Here is a 16,524-nt window from a genome sequence, read left to right on the forward strand (position 1 = left end):
AAAATTATTTTAAAAAATTGTCTTTCCATTTAGTAACAGTGCATCACAATGATAGGAAGAATTGCTAATGGACTCTACCAAGACCACAGACTATAATAATGGTATTAAACCTTCTTATTAGGAAATGCATGCACAAAAATCATGCAAAACAATCTACTTACACACATACGTATATATTTTGTTAAACCTTAAATGTGACCAACAAGCAATGTGGCTCTGCTCTGAGATATCTCTTCACTTCCACACTGACACCTAGTGGTCAAACTTTGGTGCTGTCCATCACTCTAGAGTGGGTGAGAGCTTGTGGGCTTCAGAATAAAGCATCTATTTTTAGATTTTAATCTGAGTCATGATAAATAAAGCCACCAATTACTGGAATGATTGTGTTTTTTTTTTTTTATGACTGAATACATCATTACTTTATTCAGCACACATTGGGTGTGAGTGAGACCTCTCTTCATAAATTTTCATCTGAAAGACACACAAACCAGATTTACAGTAATACAAACAAATTTTAAGCCAATTTTATGTGCTCTATAAAATTTATAGCATAATTTCTCAGTTGCTTAACAAACAGAATTGATGCTGAGAAATACATGTATTATATGAAGACAAATGTGATGATATGAAATATTAGCTACATACATGAACTTGTCTTCATCAGTGACCTCATAGCTAGTTCTGTTTATTATATCAAGATAATTCTGGCTGGACGTGTGGCAACTCGCAGTCTCTCTGTGTCGTTGATGATGTTCCCTTTCACTCTGTACTCTCATGAAGTGGAGAAAGTAGCAGTGCTGTGTCGGTTCCTGGACATCGGTGCAGTGACGAAAAACCACTTGCTGAAGTATTCACTGGCACATGCGTTCTGCTGCTTCCTGGCTTCTGTGGAGGACGTGAACCCAGCTGTGGCCACCCGGGCCAGACTTCTGCTGGACACCATCAAGAGGCCGGCCCTGCAGGTGACCTGAAATAATATGTCTGGAAATTACATACACTGATCATCATTGGACTTAAGTGGGGCCTACCAAATCATATGTGACATACTTGTGTCTCTCAGCAACAAAATTTCTATATGGAAATTTTCACCGCCTCCTCTGTGTGTATTGCTTTTTTGGGAGCTAGGTTGATGTTGTTCGTGGAGCTGCACATATTCATGTTCTGCTGTGTTTTAACATGTGTGTCTTTTTGCAGGGGTTGTGCCTGTGCCTGGATTTCCAGTTTGACACTGTTGTGAGGGATCGGCCCATCATCCTCAGCAAACTCTTGCTTCTGCACTTCTTGAAGAAAGACATTCCTGCTCTTAGCTGGGAGTTCTTTGTAAACCGCTTTGAAACATTATCTCTGGAGGCTCAGTTACACTTGGACTGCAACAAGGAGTTCCCATTCCCTACAAGTACGTAGGCGCTGTGTCGCCATTCTGAGTTTTTACACTCTTTTTGCCCAAGTTTCTATGAGCCAAATAGTGCACCAGATTAAGTTAATCTGTAATCTATTGACAGCCATCACAGCTGTACGAACCAATGTAGCCAACCTGAGCGATGCGGCAATGTGGAAGATACGACGGGCCCGTTTTGCCAGGAATCGGCAGAAGAGTGTGCGTTCCCTCCGTGACAGTGTGAAAGGAGGACCGACAGAGTCTAAACGAGCATTTTCACTGCCTGAGTCACTGAGCAACCGACTTCGTGAGTAGGACAGATCAGATCAGTCTGTCTGTCTGTCAGCTTGAATCTGAACCTGTGTCACTTTCACTCAGTCTGTGGTCTAACAGTGTTTGCAAATACCTTCTGAGACTCTGCGTGCCTCTGAGGTGATTAACCCAACATGGCATTACAGAGTCGCTCCATAACTCTATCTTTAAGTAGGTTTATTACCAATTTCTCCATAGAGAAGCATCTGACATAGTCTACATTGTCCTAATGTGATCACTGCTCATTTTCTGTTCCTTGCTGGTGAAACCAAATGCATTTTTATTTGCAAATACTATTTGATCAAAGTCTGGTTCCATTTTCCTAATGTTTCTCTCCTCACTTGTTTGTTCTCAATGTTCATTTCACTTGTATGTTTTAACCCATGCTTTTTTTGATAAACGAAGATCTTCCTACCACGTCATCCATGTTATGATTGGCTCAGCACAGAAGGTTGTTTGAGTTTCCGGGTGATGCTACTTGTGTTGACTTCAAACATGATGGGGTTATTTGATATTTATGATTAGCCAAAATGCCCTAATTCTTGATAACCCTTGGTTTTTATATGGTTTTGAGGCCATATAGTGTGTTTTTTTGTGTATGTGTTGGATGAGGATGAAGCTCAGGCATATGTCCTGTACTACCTCCCCTGTATGTTCTCCTAAATTGTGCTCTTCATATGTGGTTTTTAGCTCTAAGACTTACGAGGCAAGAGCACTCTGCCCCGACACTGGGAGATATGATAGAGAAAGTCCTGCCAGGTAAATAACGACCTAAATCTGAAACATGCAGTATTATTCATCATAATCACATCATATTGGAGGAGAAGTACAGTGTGGTTACAATATTATTATCTATTATGTGAAAGATGAAAAAGCCATGTTTGCTCTATGGTGACAGTCACTGTTTTTTCATCCTGCCTCGGGCTACGCTAATTCTGACACCGAACAGAGCGACATGCAACACTCTTGCCAACAACTAGCTGGTCATTTTTTGTGTTTACCTTGTTTACATGTTCCATGAACACATACACTCTGATGCGTGTATATTGCATGATGATTCTTCACCCGTCGTGACTGCGAATGAGTTGACTCCGCCCACTCTGTGTTGTGTTACTCCCTCTGCTCCTGCACCTCCTCTCTCCCCATCTTCTCCCCTGTCTGCAGCACGTTTCCTCCCGCACTTTAACCCTGACGCTTCAGCCCCTCTTGTAGGACAGACCCCATCTCCTGAGGATGACAATATCATCAGAGATCTGCTTCCTGAGGATGCTGGCATAGATCACCAGACTGTTCACCAGCTGATCATGGTGCTTATGAAATTTATGGCCAAAGACCAGAGCAGTGCAGAGGCTGACATCGGCAGTGCCAAGGCTTTCAACACAGTGAAGCGTCACCTGTATGTGCTGCTCGGCTATGACCAACAGGAGGGCTGCTTCATGATTGCTCCTCAGAAGATGCGCATCTCTACGTGCTTCAATGCCTTCATTGCTGGCATTGCACAAGTGATTAACATATTTTATCACCTTTTTTTGCTATTCTGTGACTGTACCAAGAGATTATCTGGCATGTTTATTAGCAAATTGTGAGGAATATAAGAGAATAACAAGAACGCTAATGGGTTTCACTGTTGTTTCTTCCAGGTGATGGACTACAATATTGGTTTGGGGAAGCAGCTGCTCCCCCTGGTGGTCCAGGTGTTGAAGTACTGCACTTGTCCACAGCTGAGACACTATTTTCAGCAGCCGCCTCGGTGCTCTTTGTGGGCCTTGAGGCCTCACATCAGACAGATGTGGCTCAAAGCCCTGCTAGTTATCCTGTATAAGGTAGTCTTTGCATTACTCTTTGTCAGTGGGCTTTAATTGCGTGGATCATTACTCATTTGTTGTCTGTGATAACATTTTATTTTTAACTTCAAGTGATTACTGGTTCTTGATGTTAACATACCTTCTTTTTACTTCATGATATACATTATGAATTACAAAGAGAATCACAGTTATACAGCATAAGATTACTTTGTTTTGCTATGTACCACAGTACCCTTACAGAGACATGGATGGCAGCAAAGTGGTCCTCCATCTAATCCACATCACCATCAACACACTAAATGCTCAGTATCACAGCTGCCGTCCCCACGCCACAGCAGGACCACTCTACAGTGACAACTCTAACATGAGCCGCTACAGCGAGAAGGAAAAAGGTTGAGCAAAAGAATATTTATCTCAACATCAGACTAGTCTGATAAAAAAGTTCAAATAAGTAAAAATACATACAAATAATGATCAAATGTGTGTACTGAGGCTAAGCAGCTGGCCTCTCCTTAGGCAAGTTTGAGTATTAAGAAAATGTTTTTTATAACTGACTTATAATTAGGAAAATATTTTGGAAGTAAAACTTTTACTGTACCATGTAGATTATAATGATAGCAATAAAAATGAGACTCTTCACAGTGACTGAATCTATATGCCTCATCAAAGCAGTAATGATGTTAATTTTTCTTCATCTTAGAAGAGGACAGTGTATTTGATGAGTCAGACGTCCATGACACGCCGACTGGGGCTGCTAATAAAGAGTCACAGACGTTCTTTGCCCGCCTGAAGAGGATTGGTGGCAGCAAGTCTGTGAAGTACCAGCCGGTAGAGCTGAATGCCAAGAAAAGTAAGAAGCAGAGGCTTTCAGAGCAAAGTGTAGTATAACAGCATATTGATTGAATCTTTTTTTGCGAGAACGTGTTTTTGAGTTTGCAGGAGGCTTTCACTGGGATAAAGTCTCGTTTTTCCTCTGTGTATCAGGTGAAATTGAGCTGTCAGAGTACCGTGAAGCCAGCGCTCTTCAAGACAGCATTCTGCACTGTGTGAGGGAGGAGAGCACCAGGAAGAAACGGCTGCAGGCCATGCACAAGCAGAAGTCTCTGGACATTTCCAACACTGACTCCATCCTCTTCAATCTGGATGAACATCGACGTAAATCCTGCATTGATCGCTGTGACATGCAGGCGCCCCCTGTTGTCCTGCCCCCGTCTTCATCCACCTCCCACAGCAGGCGTCACGGCATAGGATCATCAGATGGCTCATCAGTGCGGGTGGAAGGCATTGATGCAGTGGACCGGCGAGGCTCTCGAGGGGGCCAGTCTGACATCTCCAAGCCTGTCATCCCAGAGGTTCGCCTCAGCTGCATGGAGACCTTTGAGGACAAGTTGGACCAGGGCTCACTGGGAGGATCAGCTCAGGGGAAGGAGGACCAAGACCTCATCGACCTTTCGTCAGACTGCACCTCAATTCCAGAAAAACACTCACTGCTCTCCATGTCTGACAGCGACTCCTTGGTGTTTGAACCATTGCCTCCGCTTAGGATTGTAGAAAGTGATGAGGAGTTTGACCTTAACACCATCATAGCTTCCAAGTTCAGCGGGAGCCCAAAGGTCTCAGCTTCCTCTGCAAGCAGCAACACTTTGCGACTGTCTCCTGTAGTTCAAGTGAGTGTAGAGGACTGTTCAAGTGAAAAAAAGACCCCAGACAGAGAAAAGGAAAGCTCAGAGCAAGTGTTTCTGGAAAAGAAACCAAACCGCGTGACCCCCAGCACCTCTCTGGATCTTCCAGACCGACCAGAAAATGTCTGCCAAGAGAGCCCCATGACCCTGAAGCAGAAAAGAGACCTTCTGAGAAAGACCCCACATGTCCCTTACACTTCTCTAGACGACATGCCTGTGACCTCAGAGGAGGTAAAGACTGGGATGGGACCAGGGACCAGTCCCTCTGGTAGGACCATCTTCTTGGACATCCCAGAAGACAAAGCAGAGCCTCTTTCCTCACCAGAAATAAGCAAGAACAGTAACAGTAATGACGAAGAAGAGTATGGCGATGATGAAGAAGATGATGACATGGGTGATGAAGGGGACAGCGACCCCAAACCCGACAATGGGAACGACAACGATGAGGCAGAGTTTAAGATCCAGATTGTTCCCCGACAGCGGAAGCAGAGGAAGATAGCTGTCAGTGCCATCCAGAGGGAATATCTGGATATCACGTTCAATATGTTTGATAAGCTGGGCAGTGAGCAGGCCACAGAAACTGGTAAGAAGGAAGGATGGATAAGGATAATTTCTACCTTATCAGTTTGATGATCAGGAGTTCTGTAATTCGTTTTAAAAATGATCTTTTAAGGAGATGTCTGAGATTGGAGGAGGGTTTTCAAATGCCTTTTAAAAGCATATCAATCACTTTCTGCACCAGAGTGGTCACAAGTGTGTATCTTTAACTATTTAAACTATAAAGCATCTGTACTTAAGGTCAGAGTCAACTATTTTGCAAACCATGGTCAAGTATTTTCCCATAGTTCCAGGCAATCAGCGGTTTCCACCTCCTCTGAGCATGAAAATCAATTAGCACACTTTGAAAACTTACACATTACTTCACAGCTTCTGTTCTGCTGAGGCTTTGACAGAACACAGAACTATTCCTTGGTCCAGAAATAAAGCCTACAGTGATTGAGTTCATACACCCCAGACTCTGGAACAGGCTCCCTGTAGATCTGACAATGTGCACCTAACTCACAACTTTGAAAACTTGAAACTCCTATAAAATATGCTGTATTTAACCTCACACACAGCATGAATTGTCATTTATTCAATATTAACTTTATTCAATTTCTCTTCTGATTCCTTTTTTAAGCTGTGCTATATAAATACAGTTTTATTGTCATGTTATCAAAGTAACATCATTTGTGCAATGTAATGTGGTGCAGACTTTTTAATGCAATCTGCACTTTAAGTGTATTACCACAGTGAAAAAAACTCACAAAAATTAATCTAGGCTTAATGTTCAGAGCGATGGATTACACAACTTGACCCTAATGATCTGTATCGTAAATAAAATGGAAACCAATGGCAGACTGGCATGCTAGGAAAAATGCACTCAAAAATCAAACAATGATAGCATACATGCCTTTGAACAGCATAAATGTAAAGGTTACATTTGCATTTGTATTTGTATTATGTATGCTCCTCTATTATTATATATTATTATAGGAAGAGCCGATATATAGAAATATTATAGAATATTATAGAAATGTCTTCTGAAGAGTTAAAGCTTCCACAAACCGTTGTTTAACTAACCAGTCCAGCTATGTGGCGTCCTGTGGTGTGTTCCTATATACATGTTCATTCTTCCTTTCCTGTCATACTAACACTTCAGAGGTTTGTCAGCACACATCAGGAGTTGTGAAACTGTATAATTTGACTTAACGTAAAAGGAGCAGATGAGGTGGCGAGGGAAACAAAATCTTAAATTTCACATAAGAAACCCCTTTTCAAATTAGCACTATAAAAACCTTTAACTTTCTCCTCAAAATCAGTGTTTATTACTATTGAATGTTTATATCTAATGCAATTTTATTTCTTGGCATATAATGGCATATATTCTGATGCCAATGCCCCACCCATATTGCCTTACAGATCACAAAGTTCTGTCTACATTGGAAAAGCCACGAGAATCCGCCTCAGCCCCAACGCTTGAAGCTGCTATGCCTGAAACAAGCCACCGCTCTTCAGTATCAAGTAGGATCCAAATACTTCTTAGTCTCCTTATAAACTTAGAAACAATAAATTTGACTGTTGTGTTATCATTATGAGGGCCTTAATGACAATTTTTTAAATTATTTTCAATTTGTTAGCTATCTCATATAGTACCTTTGCAGGCAACAAAAAGCATATTCTATGCTGTCTTTTTGCAAATTATTTTTTGTAAATTTCATTTTAGCTGAAAATATGCAATAAAATAACCTATATATACTAACACATAATATTATTTGACATTATTATAAAGCTAGTAAAATCCCTGAGAAAATGTAGAAAAAAATTATGTTCTATAAATTAATTTTCAAATTAGTACTCTAAAGTATTGTTATAAAGCATTTCCTCAAAAAACTGAGCTAAATACTTGACTGAATTTTGTCCTTAAAAAAGTACACCGACCATCCCTTTTCTTGTGTGTCTTACCTCTACCTCCATGTAATCGCACACACTTGTTGGTATTGATGAACTGATGGCAGATACTTCACCTCAGGTGTTGTGTTCTGTGTTTGACTCTTAGCTCAGTATCGTCAGGTGAAGCGAGGCTCTCTGGGAGCTCTGACCATGAGCCAGCTAATGAAGAGACAGCTGGAACATCAGTCCAGCGCGCCACACAACATCAGCACCTGGGAGACGGGTCAGTCGCATTTCACGTTTCTATATGCCATAATGATTTCTTTTGCAAGAAAACTAAAATGGAAATAATGTAAGTGGAAAACAATATTTATCGATCAGTAATTGAAATCAAACTTTGAAAATACAATACAGCAAAGAAGAAAAAGACAAGAAAGAAACAAATGAATATACAAAAAAGCTCACTCTATATTCAGCAATAAATTAAAAGCAGCCATTATTTTTTAGACTTAAACTTAGCAGAATTGGTTAACCTTTTGTTACTTTTTGTCTTGAATAATTTATCAAATTTTAGAGTGCTTGGTCTAAAACCAGGACAAACTCATGAATAATGACAAGCTCCATAAAATCTAGTCTTGGAATGTAGTCAAGTAGCCTCAGTATCTCTTCTCTGAAACTGTTAGCTTAGGAGTAGTGCACTTCAGTTTAGGCAGTGTGCAACACAAAGCTAAACTAAAAAAAAATACTTTTGAACCACCTCACTCAGCATCTAATAACTTAAACTGCTGTCCTTTCATCTCCTTTGTAGGTCCAACAAAGACCAGCCTGCTCTCTGCACCAAGTACAGTCAGTATGTTTGTCCCTGCGCCTGAGGAGTTCATCGATGAGCAGCCTACCACAATGTCTGACAGGTGGATGAATCAATCGATAGCTACACCTGTCGTGAAGCAAGTCATCTGAATGTCTAACCAGTCTCGATTATTTCTGTGTGATGTCCCAGGTGTCGGGACTGTGCAGCCGTGCTGGAGGAATACGACGAGGAGACTCTCAGCCTCGCAGTGGTCGTTCTTTCCATGTTCATCCACCTCAGCCCTGATTTGGCCGCTCCGATGCTTCTCGACATCATGCAGTCTGTAGGCAGGTACAGCGGCTTCCACACAGCACTTCACCATTAAATGAAGTTTCATAACTCGCCCTTAGAGCTCATGCATAATTCATCCCCGAATCCTAATCCACTGCTTTAACTTCATTCAGGTTGGCATCTAGTGCCAATTTTTCTGGACAAGCTGAAAGGTATGAGACATTAAATCTGTCACACTGGCATGCTCTGATATTCAGTGTGCTTTTATAGATGAGCTTAATAATAGATGTGAAGTGTGACTGCCTGTCCAACACTGTCCTTCTCCCTGTGGTGTTTTGCAGTATGTTGATCCCAGGGAATGTAGCAGGTGTAGCCAAACAGTTCCTCCGCTGCATGTTTCACCAGCTGGCCCCAAATGGCATCCTGCCCCAACTCTTCCAGAGTAACATCAAAGGTCTGCTCACACCACTGACAGCATAACTCAAAAAACATCCTTACCTGCACTATTTCTATAGGGACTTACAGAATGTCTTATCTGCGCATGTCTGTGTGTTTTGGCCACAGTTGTATACTCTGTAACCTGTAGTCAGTGCATATTCTACTGCTTTTCTTTGCATATTTATTTGAATTTAATCTATTTTTCCATAGTGATGAGACTAACTTAATGGTTCCCCACTGGACATACTGTCATCTTCATTCTTTTTTATGTCTATCTTTCTGTTTTTGCAGATGGAAGTTTTCTGCGAACACTTGCATCTTCCCTGATAGATTTTAATGAACTGAGTTCTGTTGCGGCCCTCAACATGCTGCTCGAGGTGGGGTGTTTTTGGTTCGCATAAATGTGTTGAGTCATTTAACCAGCAGGAGGAGCTCTTGTCAAAGCAAAAGCTTTTGTGGGTTCAGCTTCATGCACAACATGAGCCCACCTCAAACAACAAATCATTGGAGCTTTCAAGAGAACCTTCCTTACTTTGCACTACTTTAGCAGTTTATTGTTGCTGTTAAGATATATAAATGACACAGATAAGAACTCAATGATGCATCCTCTCATCAAAGCAGTCATCTGTGCTTCAGTGTCCTAAATCCCCCCCGTCATCATGAGCATTGTGATTGATCAGGGCTGAATGATCAGTTAAATGGAAATATCTTCGCTTACAGAATTTCGTTATATAACCCTGATATGGTTTATGCCTTTGTGCCCTCCAGGGTTTGAACAACAAGAAGAGTCTACCAGCAGGGGGCACAATGTTGCACTGCCTGGAGAACATCGCCACCTTCATGGAGGCTCTCCCCATGGACTCTCCTAGCAACCTGTGGACAACCATCTGCAACCAGTTCCAGACCTTCCTCACTAAACTGCCCTCTGTCCTTCCTCTTAAGGTAGATATCGACTCTTCCTTTCACTTAGTCACGGTCTGATATGGTTTAATGTGATTATGGCTCAAGGAGAAAGCATCTCGCAGTGTCCTTGTCGGGCTTAATTGGAGAGAGTCTTAAAGTTTTAATTGATTTGACTCTGATGCTTTTGACCTTGGGGGTCAGATTAATGTACTCTCCTCTATTTATAACTGCAGACAATTTTAAAACATCTTATCCAGGAATAGAGCTATGCACCATGCAACAATTTTTAACTTTTGCACTTTAAAACATGCTTACACTTTACAAGATCTTTCAGCTTGTTTGCAAACTGTGTGTCTCATTAGTGCCCCATGGATTCCAGCTTGAGGATTATCATTTGTTTGCTGAAAATCCCAACTACAAATGCAACTCGGGTAAGCCCACAGCAGAATTTTACATACTGATATGTCCAAATTCTGGCTTTTAATATCTAAATCTTTTTTCTCTTCTTCTGTCCCGCAGAGCCTCTTGGAGCCTTTCTCCAAGCTGCTGAGCTTTGTCATCCAGTATGGCATGTTCAGTCTCTCCTACCTTGTAGAACTCTGTGGACTGTGCTACAAAGCCTTCAACAAGGTACTCATGAGTGTGTTTACATGAACCCTTTTTGTGTAAAACGTGGAGTTTCAAATGTGGGATTAAAACATGCTGACAGCCAGTATGTGGCCCTGAAAGAGTTAAACCTTTTAAACTAATCTGCTGTGTTGAAAATGTTGAACTCCTGTTTGCCGGCCTCTCTCTCATCACTCTTTTAGTGCTACACCTACTTCCCTGACTCTCCAGTCAGCCAGAAATGTGGCCATGTGTCACAGATGATTAAGTAGGCAATCAGCCAGTATTGATTAACATGATTAGTTAGTGTGCTAGGGCCGAGGATGTATGGTGTGTTTCTGAGTGGCTGTCTCAGACAGAGATGGAGCCAGGGCTGTCTGCACTGTTGGGCCAGATGGATCCTCAGTCCTCCACCACTGTCAACACTGCATGCTTTATGTCTCCTGCAGTATTGATTTTCTACACCCTCCTCAATTCCTCGCCGTATAATATCCGCTTTTCAAAACCCAGAGTCACTATGAGCAATTGCATTTGGAACTTGTCCTGTGCAGTTGTTTTATGGAGAGGTGAGGTTTCCGGAGAGCAGACGGAGAATTTTTCAGCCTGTTCAGTTACCTCTGGAGGTCAGGTTTTAGGGATACAAAGTCGGGTTTTCCAGCCTTGCTGAAGTTTGTCACACCATGCACCATTTGTCACGGTTGCACTGCACTATACTCCAAATGTGAGTGGGCCCTAAGAGCCTATGATTCGCTATTTACTAAACGGACATGCTCCATTAACTTTTAATTATGAGGGTGCCGTGGACAGGTATGCGTATTAACAAGTCGCACAGTGAGAAATGTCAGAGGCAGCTTTGCATTCTGTAAGAGCGGAGGACCATGTGCCTGCGCCTAACATAAGCAAACATGACTGCATAGAGAAAGAGAGAGGCAAAGTGGAAGCCAGAAGATGACAGTGTGGTTTGTAAACAGGCAGCTGGGCTTTGTGTGGAAGGGATGAACAAAGAGAGCAGCCTGTCCTCAGGGAGGGAGAAGGCAGCCTGACAGCCTCATCTGAGCTGCCTGGGACTCTGGGAGGAGAGATCTGGACTGGCCTAAATCTACTCCTCAGCTTCACTATTCTCTGTCTATTCTCTGTCTCCCTGCCTCCCTCCCTCCCTGCTCACCGCCTGTCCTTCCCCCTCTATTCAGACTACAGAGTTTATGCTCTCCTCGCAGCATGAGTAAGGGAGAGTGATAATAGAAAAAGGCAGTCTTGCTGCATCAGTACATTTACTCCACTCTCTATCTCCTCGCATCCAGGAGAGAGATAAGTTCTACATGTCCCGCATTGTGGTGTTAGAGCTTCTGCAGGCTCTCAAGTTCAAGTCTCCTCTTCCTGACACAAATTTGTTACTGCTGGTCCAGGTAAAAAAAAAAAAACAAAACAAATAATGCAATTCAGTTTACAAGAAACAAATACATCACAGTGTTTCATTATGAATACCATTCAAAAACCCGCTGTGGAATTTCTCAGTTTGTTTGCGCAGATATTGGCACACGGCTAGCGGAATCCACCATCATCCAAAAGCACATGATCTCAACGCTGCCGGGGGTAAGACTTTGGTTGATGTGTGCTCGGATCTTATTAGAATCAGCCTCATAAAACAGCAAGAAACAAGGACAGACCCCACTGTGATTCCTCCTAAAGGATAAACTGGTTTTGTTCCCGACAGTGCACAACAGCAGCTATGGAATGCATGAGGCAATACATAAGTGAACTCCTGGATTTCATTGCAGATATGCACACGCTAACCAAACTTAAAGTAAGTCTTGTTCTTCATGTGAGTGCCGCACCTTGTTCAACATCTTGCATTTCTTTCATATTTCTCTTTCATGTTTCGCCTTTTGTTATACCTTATCTTTTCCTCACTGCAAATCTGTTATCCAGAGCCATATGAAGGCTTGCTGTCAGCCGCTGCATGAGGACACTTTTGGGGGGAACCTGAAGGTGGGCTTGGCTCAGGTTGCTGCCATGGAGATCACCAAAGGCAACCACCGTGACAACAAAGCTGTAGTTCGTTATCTTCCCTGGCTTTATCATCCACCGTCCACCATGCAGCAAGGGTAAGAATGACAAAATTACAGACAAGCTTTCTTAACCAAGCATCACATTTTCTCCTATATCTTAAGCTATAGCTAGCTTTAATTTTCTGCCTCCAGCACAATACAATGCAAGGGAATATGTTTTTTTTCCCCCACTATGACCCAGTTGCTCTGGGTAATGCACAGATCTTGCTGTAAACATCTCAAAACCTGAATAAATATAGATATCACTGAAAATAAGTGAGAAAAAATGTGGAGAGAACTAACACAAACGTTGGCAAGGTTAGATGAGAATTTTTTTTTTTTGTCTTCACAGACCAAAAGAATTCATTGAGTGTGTGTCCCACATTCGTCAGCTGTCCTGGTTACTTTTGGGCTCCCTGACACACTGTGCCCTGCACCAGGGCTCCACCTCCTGTATGCCCATCCCTCTGGACGCTGGCTCCCACATCGCAGATCATCTCATAGTGATCCTCATTGGTTTCCCAGAACAGTCAAAGGTCTGGTAGAAACCAATCGTTTCAAAAGACCACACCCAGATTTTGTTAATGTGATCTATAACCACCTCACTGGCCTTCTCTGCTTTGGTCTCTCCCCAGACGTCGGTGCTGCACATGTGCTCTCTGTTCCACGCCTTCATGTTTGCTCAGTTATGGACCATCTACTGCGAGCAGGCAGCTGCTGCTCCATCCTTGCTAAACCAGAACCAGACAGAGTTTTCCTCCAGCGCCATCCTCACTGGCCTGGAGTTTTGGAGTCGGGTTACACCCAGCATCTTGCAGCTCATGGCCCACAATAAGGTGGTGAGTGCTCTGACTTATGCTTTTCCACTGGGAACCTGTTTAAGCTAGGTGAGGTAGGAATATGGACCTAGAAATGTGGTGTGCTTGTTCTTATGAGAAATATGTGGTTTTTCAACTTTTGGATAAATTGCTGTTTCATGTGTCATGAGGAAACTGTGACTGTGTCAGAGAAAAGCTTTTGATATGCTGTTTTGATATATTTTTCTCTCAGATGGTAGAGATGGTGTGTCTTCATGTCATTAGTTTGATGGAAGCCCTGCAGGAGTGCAACTCAACCATCTTTGTCAAGGTTTGCCAGTAAACTTCTGCATGGTGCATATATGACCACCTTAATATGTAAGCTAATATTTATCCATTCTCTTTCTTTCTTACAGCTAATTCCTATGTGGCTACCCATGATTCAGTCAAACCTCAAAGTAAGGCTTTTAAACAACCTTGTGTCCCTTATTGACACAGATTAATAGGTAGCTGTTGACAATTTAGATGATTTGTGGAATGTTATGATGAATGTTATCTTCCCTCCTTGCTTCATCAGCATCTGTCTGCGGGGTTGCAGTTACGTCTCCAGGCCATCCAGAACCGGGTGAACCACCAGTGTCTGCAGGGCCAGACATCCGGAGCTCCTCCGTTTGCATTGCGCAAATGGCTGCAGTGCACCCAGTTCAAGATGGCTCAAGTGGAGATCCAGTCGTCTGAGGCTGCCTCACAGTTCTACCCCATGTGACCTGCTGCGCGGCCTGCTCGGCTCTGGTCCAGCCTGGGACCTTAGAAGTGCATGCATCCGCTCTGGCTGAACGCTCCAACCAAAAAAAACAAAAAAACGAAACAGACTCTTATGTAAACTGATGGTGTATGGGATTCATTTGGACTCAATCATTTTCAGCACCTTTAGTATAATACCTGTACATGTACAGTAAATCTATGCGATTTGAAAGTACTAGCACTGGGGCTGGTAATTAAAGGTTTGGAAGGCTTGTGTGCGGTAATGTATCAGGTGCCTAACTGTTGTATTCAACAGATTTGATGGGTCAGTAGATGGCATAAGAGAATTTTTATAGACCTGTGTTAGTAATAGTGAAGGTCTGAAAGGAAATGCTCGTTGAATCTTAGAAATGCTCACCCTGTGACATTCATATTCTATCACTTTTTAAGTTGCTTGGTTGCAAGCTGGATAATAAAAGTATGAGTTTTCTAAACATTGAGACACTTTGTCATTTCATATGAATTGGCGACCCATTCAAAATTATAATGTGACATTTACTGCCATTTGATGTCCTGACTGATGTGGAAAATGTCCAGTTTACCATAATGCAGATGGCAGAGCGATAAAATCAGCTCTGTTGTTTACTCCTCTGGACAAGAAACTGAACCTCAGGTGTCTGCGGGAAAATGACATGACATGCATTACTCAGCTCCCGTCTGAGATCCTTGTCAGACTGTCAGTCTTGCTGCCTCTTGCCATCAGAGTTCAGATCGATCTGAGGGCCAATCTCAGTTGCAGCAGCAGCTTTGTAACTCGATAAGGTGGAGCCAGACATTGTAGGTAAACAAGACTATTTTGGTTGTGCACCCCCCCCCCCTCCTTTCCCCTACACTCCTTGCTTCTCCAACCCCCTCTTCATTGGCAGCAGCGAAACAGATTGGACCATGCATACACCAAGCAAATACAATTACCTTTGGCCTAATGTGGTTTGTTGTGATTAAGCATTGTTGTGAGGTCTAACAGTATTACCATGAAGCTCTTGTCTGAGAATAACAGATGACATGACAGCAGGGCTAGAAAGCCAAACAGCACATCAATCTTTGTTTTGATCTTCACTGCTGCAAGGATTTCATTATCAAGCTTTAACATGAATTAGATCTGATGATATAAATGTATACGGCAAGAGAATATTAGTTTATTGAACAAAAATAAGCCCAATTTGATTTGCACGCATATGTAAAATATTGCTTTTTAGTTACTGCATGTATAAGAGGACCCATGTTCAGAGGTGTGTGCCATATGAGTCACTAGTGTAATGATATCACACAATGTGACTAATGAACACACATACACTCACACACACACATGCACACACACAAACACACTTACAGTCACACTCCCTGGTGACCCCAAGCTAGCTGAATCAGACTGCAGTGCCCCTTCTCATCAACCTCTAGTCTTAGCTCATCAAAGAGCACCTCTCCTGCTGTGTGCCTCTGTGTGTGTGTGTGTGAGTGTGCATTAAAATGATGACGGACACAGGTGTTTATGTGCATCTGTCCCAGCGTGTGTGTGAGTGCGTGTGTGTGTTTAATCAAGTCCCCCTTGCTCTGGGGTTGCATCTGTCAGCCACTGCCACCGTTGTGATCGTTTGAACTCACAGCCCTTTTCGAAAGAACCTCTCTCATTAGCAGCAGCTTATGTAATCAGTGTCCCACAGGTATCCAGCGCTATCCCCGCCCCTGCCTGCCTGCCTGCTGCCTCCTGGAGCACCATATGGGAGCGCTGACCTGATGAGCAGACAGCTGGAGGTACTGAGGGTGATTAACGCTGACCAAAGGCCTCTCAGTCAGAGAGGGTGTGAGTGGGTCCTCAAAGATTGTGAAGGTCAGCTTTGAAAGGACTTTGCGAGTGAGCTCTCACACACATATTGTACTCATGCACCAGCACAGTGTATCACCAGGTGCGGAGCATTGGTGACATTTCTTGATTAAAGAGCAGGTTGAGAGAGGTAGTCTCACACAGGCTGCAGCAGTTCAAAATTGCAAGTAGTTTTGTCTAGGAACATTTTTAAGAACCAAAATTTCTGAGAATCTGTGTACCAGCGTCCTATTGCTCTGTTGAAATACCTTTGTGAGGCCTCGTGAAGCCTGTTGAGACAGTGACAATCCCTGGTCCCCCCCCCGCCTAGTGCTGTCACATTGCTTTTATTACAATGAATTCCACAGTGCCCTGGCTGGACAATGCATGAATGTTTAAATTGCTCAGAGTGTCCATTGGCATTACCATCAAGTGG

The 16,524-nt window shown here is 42.8% G+C and overlaps 1 protein-coding gene across 5 annotated transcripts in view; it reads left to right on the forward strand.

The window, feature by feature from the left end:
* Positions 1–14,705, forward strand: part of LOC124072282 (protein unc-79 homolog) — a 33,045-nt gene extending 18,340 nt beyond the window's left edge. For 2 of the 5 annotated variants that reach the window (XM_046413560.1, XM_046413561.1), the window contains exons 24-51: positions 781–962; positions 1,195–1,396; positions 1,503–1,685; positions 2,381–2,449; positions 2,855–3,192; positions 3,331–3,513; positions 3,725–3,887; positions 4,196–4,345; positions 4,480–5,760; positions 7,140–7,241; positions 7,777–7,893; positions 8,419–8,521; positions 8,611–8,751; positions 8,865–8,903; positions 9,033–9,145; positions 9,421–9,506; positions 9,898–10,071; positions 10,395–10,463; positions 10,552–10,662; positions 11,940–12,044; positions 12,154–12,231; positions 12,353–12,442; positions 12,568–12,743; positions 13,039–13,222; positions 13,322–13,525; positions 13,737–13,814; positions 13,900–13,941; positions 14,061–14,705. In XM_046413560.1, the coding sequence (XP_046269516.1) occupies positions 781–962; positions 1,195–1,396; positions 1,503–1,685; positions 2,381–2,449; positions 2,855–3,192; positions 3,331–3,513; positions 3,725–3,887; positions 4,196–4,345; positions 4,480–5,760; positions 7,140–7,241; positions 7,777–7,893; positions 8,419–8,521; positions 8,611–8,751; positions 8,865–8,903; positions 9,033–9,145; positions 9,421–9,506; positions 9,898–10,071; positions 10,395–10,463; positions 10,552–10,662; positions 11,940–12,044; positions 12,154–12,231; positions 12,353–12,442; positions 12,568–12,743; positions 13,039–13,222; positions 13,322–13,525; positions 13,737–13,814; positions 13,900–13,941; positions 14,061–14,249 (4,952 nt within the window). In that variant the 3' untranslated portion in view covers positions 14,250–14,705. The remainder of the gene's footprint in view (positions 1–780; positions 963–1,194; positions 1,397–1,502; positions 1,686–2,380; positions 2,450–2,854; positions 3,193–3,330; positions 3,514–3,724; positions 3,888–4,195; positions 4,346–4,479; positions 5,761–7,139; positions 7,242–7,776; positions 7,894–8,418; positions 8,522–8,610; positions 8,752–8,864; positions 8,904–9,032; positions 9,146–9,420; positions 9,507–9,897; positions 10,072–10,394; positions 10,464–10,551; positions 10,663–11,939; positions 12,045–12,153; positions 12,232–12,352; positions 12,443–12,567; positions 12,744–13,038; positions 13,223–13,321; positions 13,526–13,736; positions 13,815–13,899; positions 13,942–14,060) is intronic. The other 3 variants (XM_046413562.1, XM_046413563.1, XM_046413564.1) reach the window with 3 other exon arrangements.
* The last annotated feature ends 1,819 nt before the right edge of the window (positions 14,706–16,524 follow it).

The sequence above is a fragment of the Scatophagus argus genome, chromosome 15 (genome assembly GCF_020382885.2).
Source record: "Scatophagus argus isolate fScaArg1 chromosome 15, fScaArg1.pri, whole genome shotgun sequence".
Lineage (NCBI taxonomy): Eukaryota > Metazoa > Chordata > Actinopteri > Scatophagidae > Scatophagus > Scatophagus argus.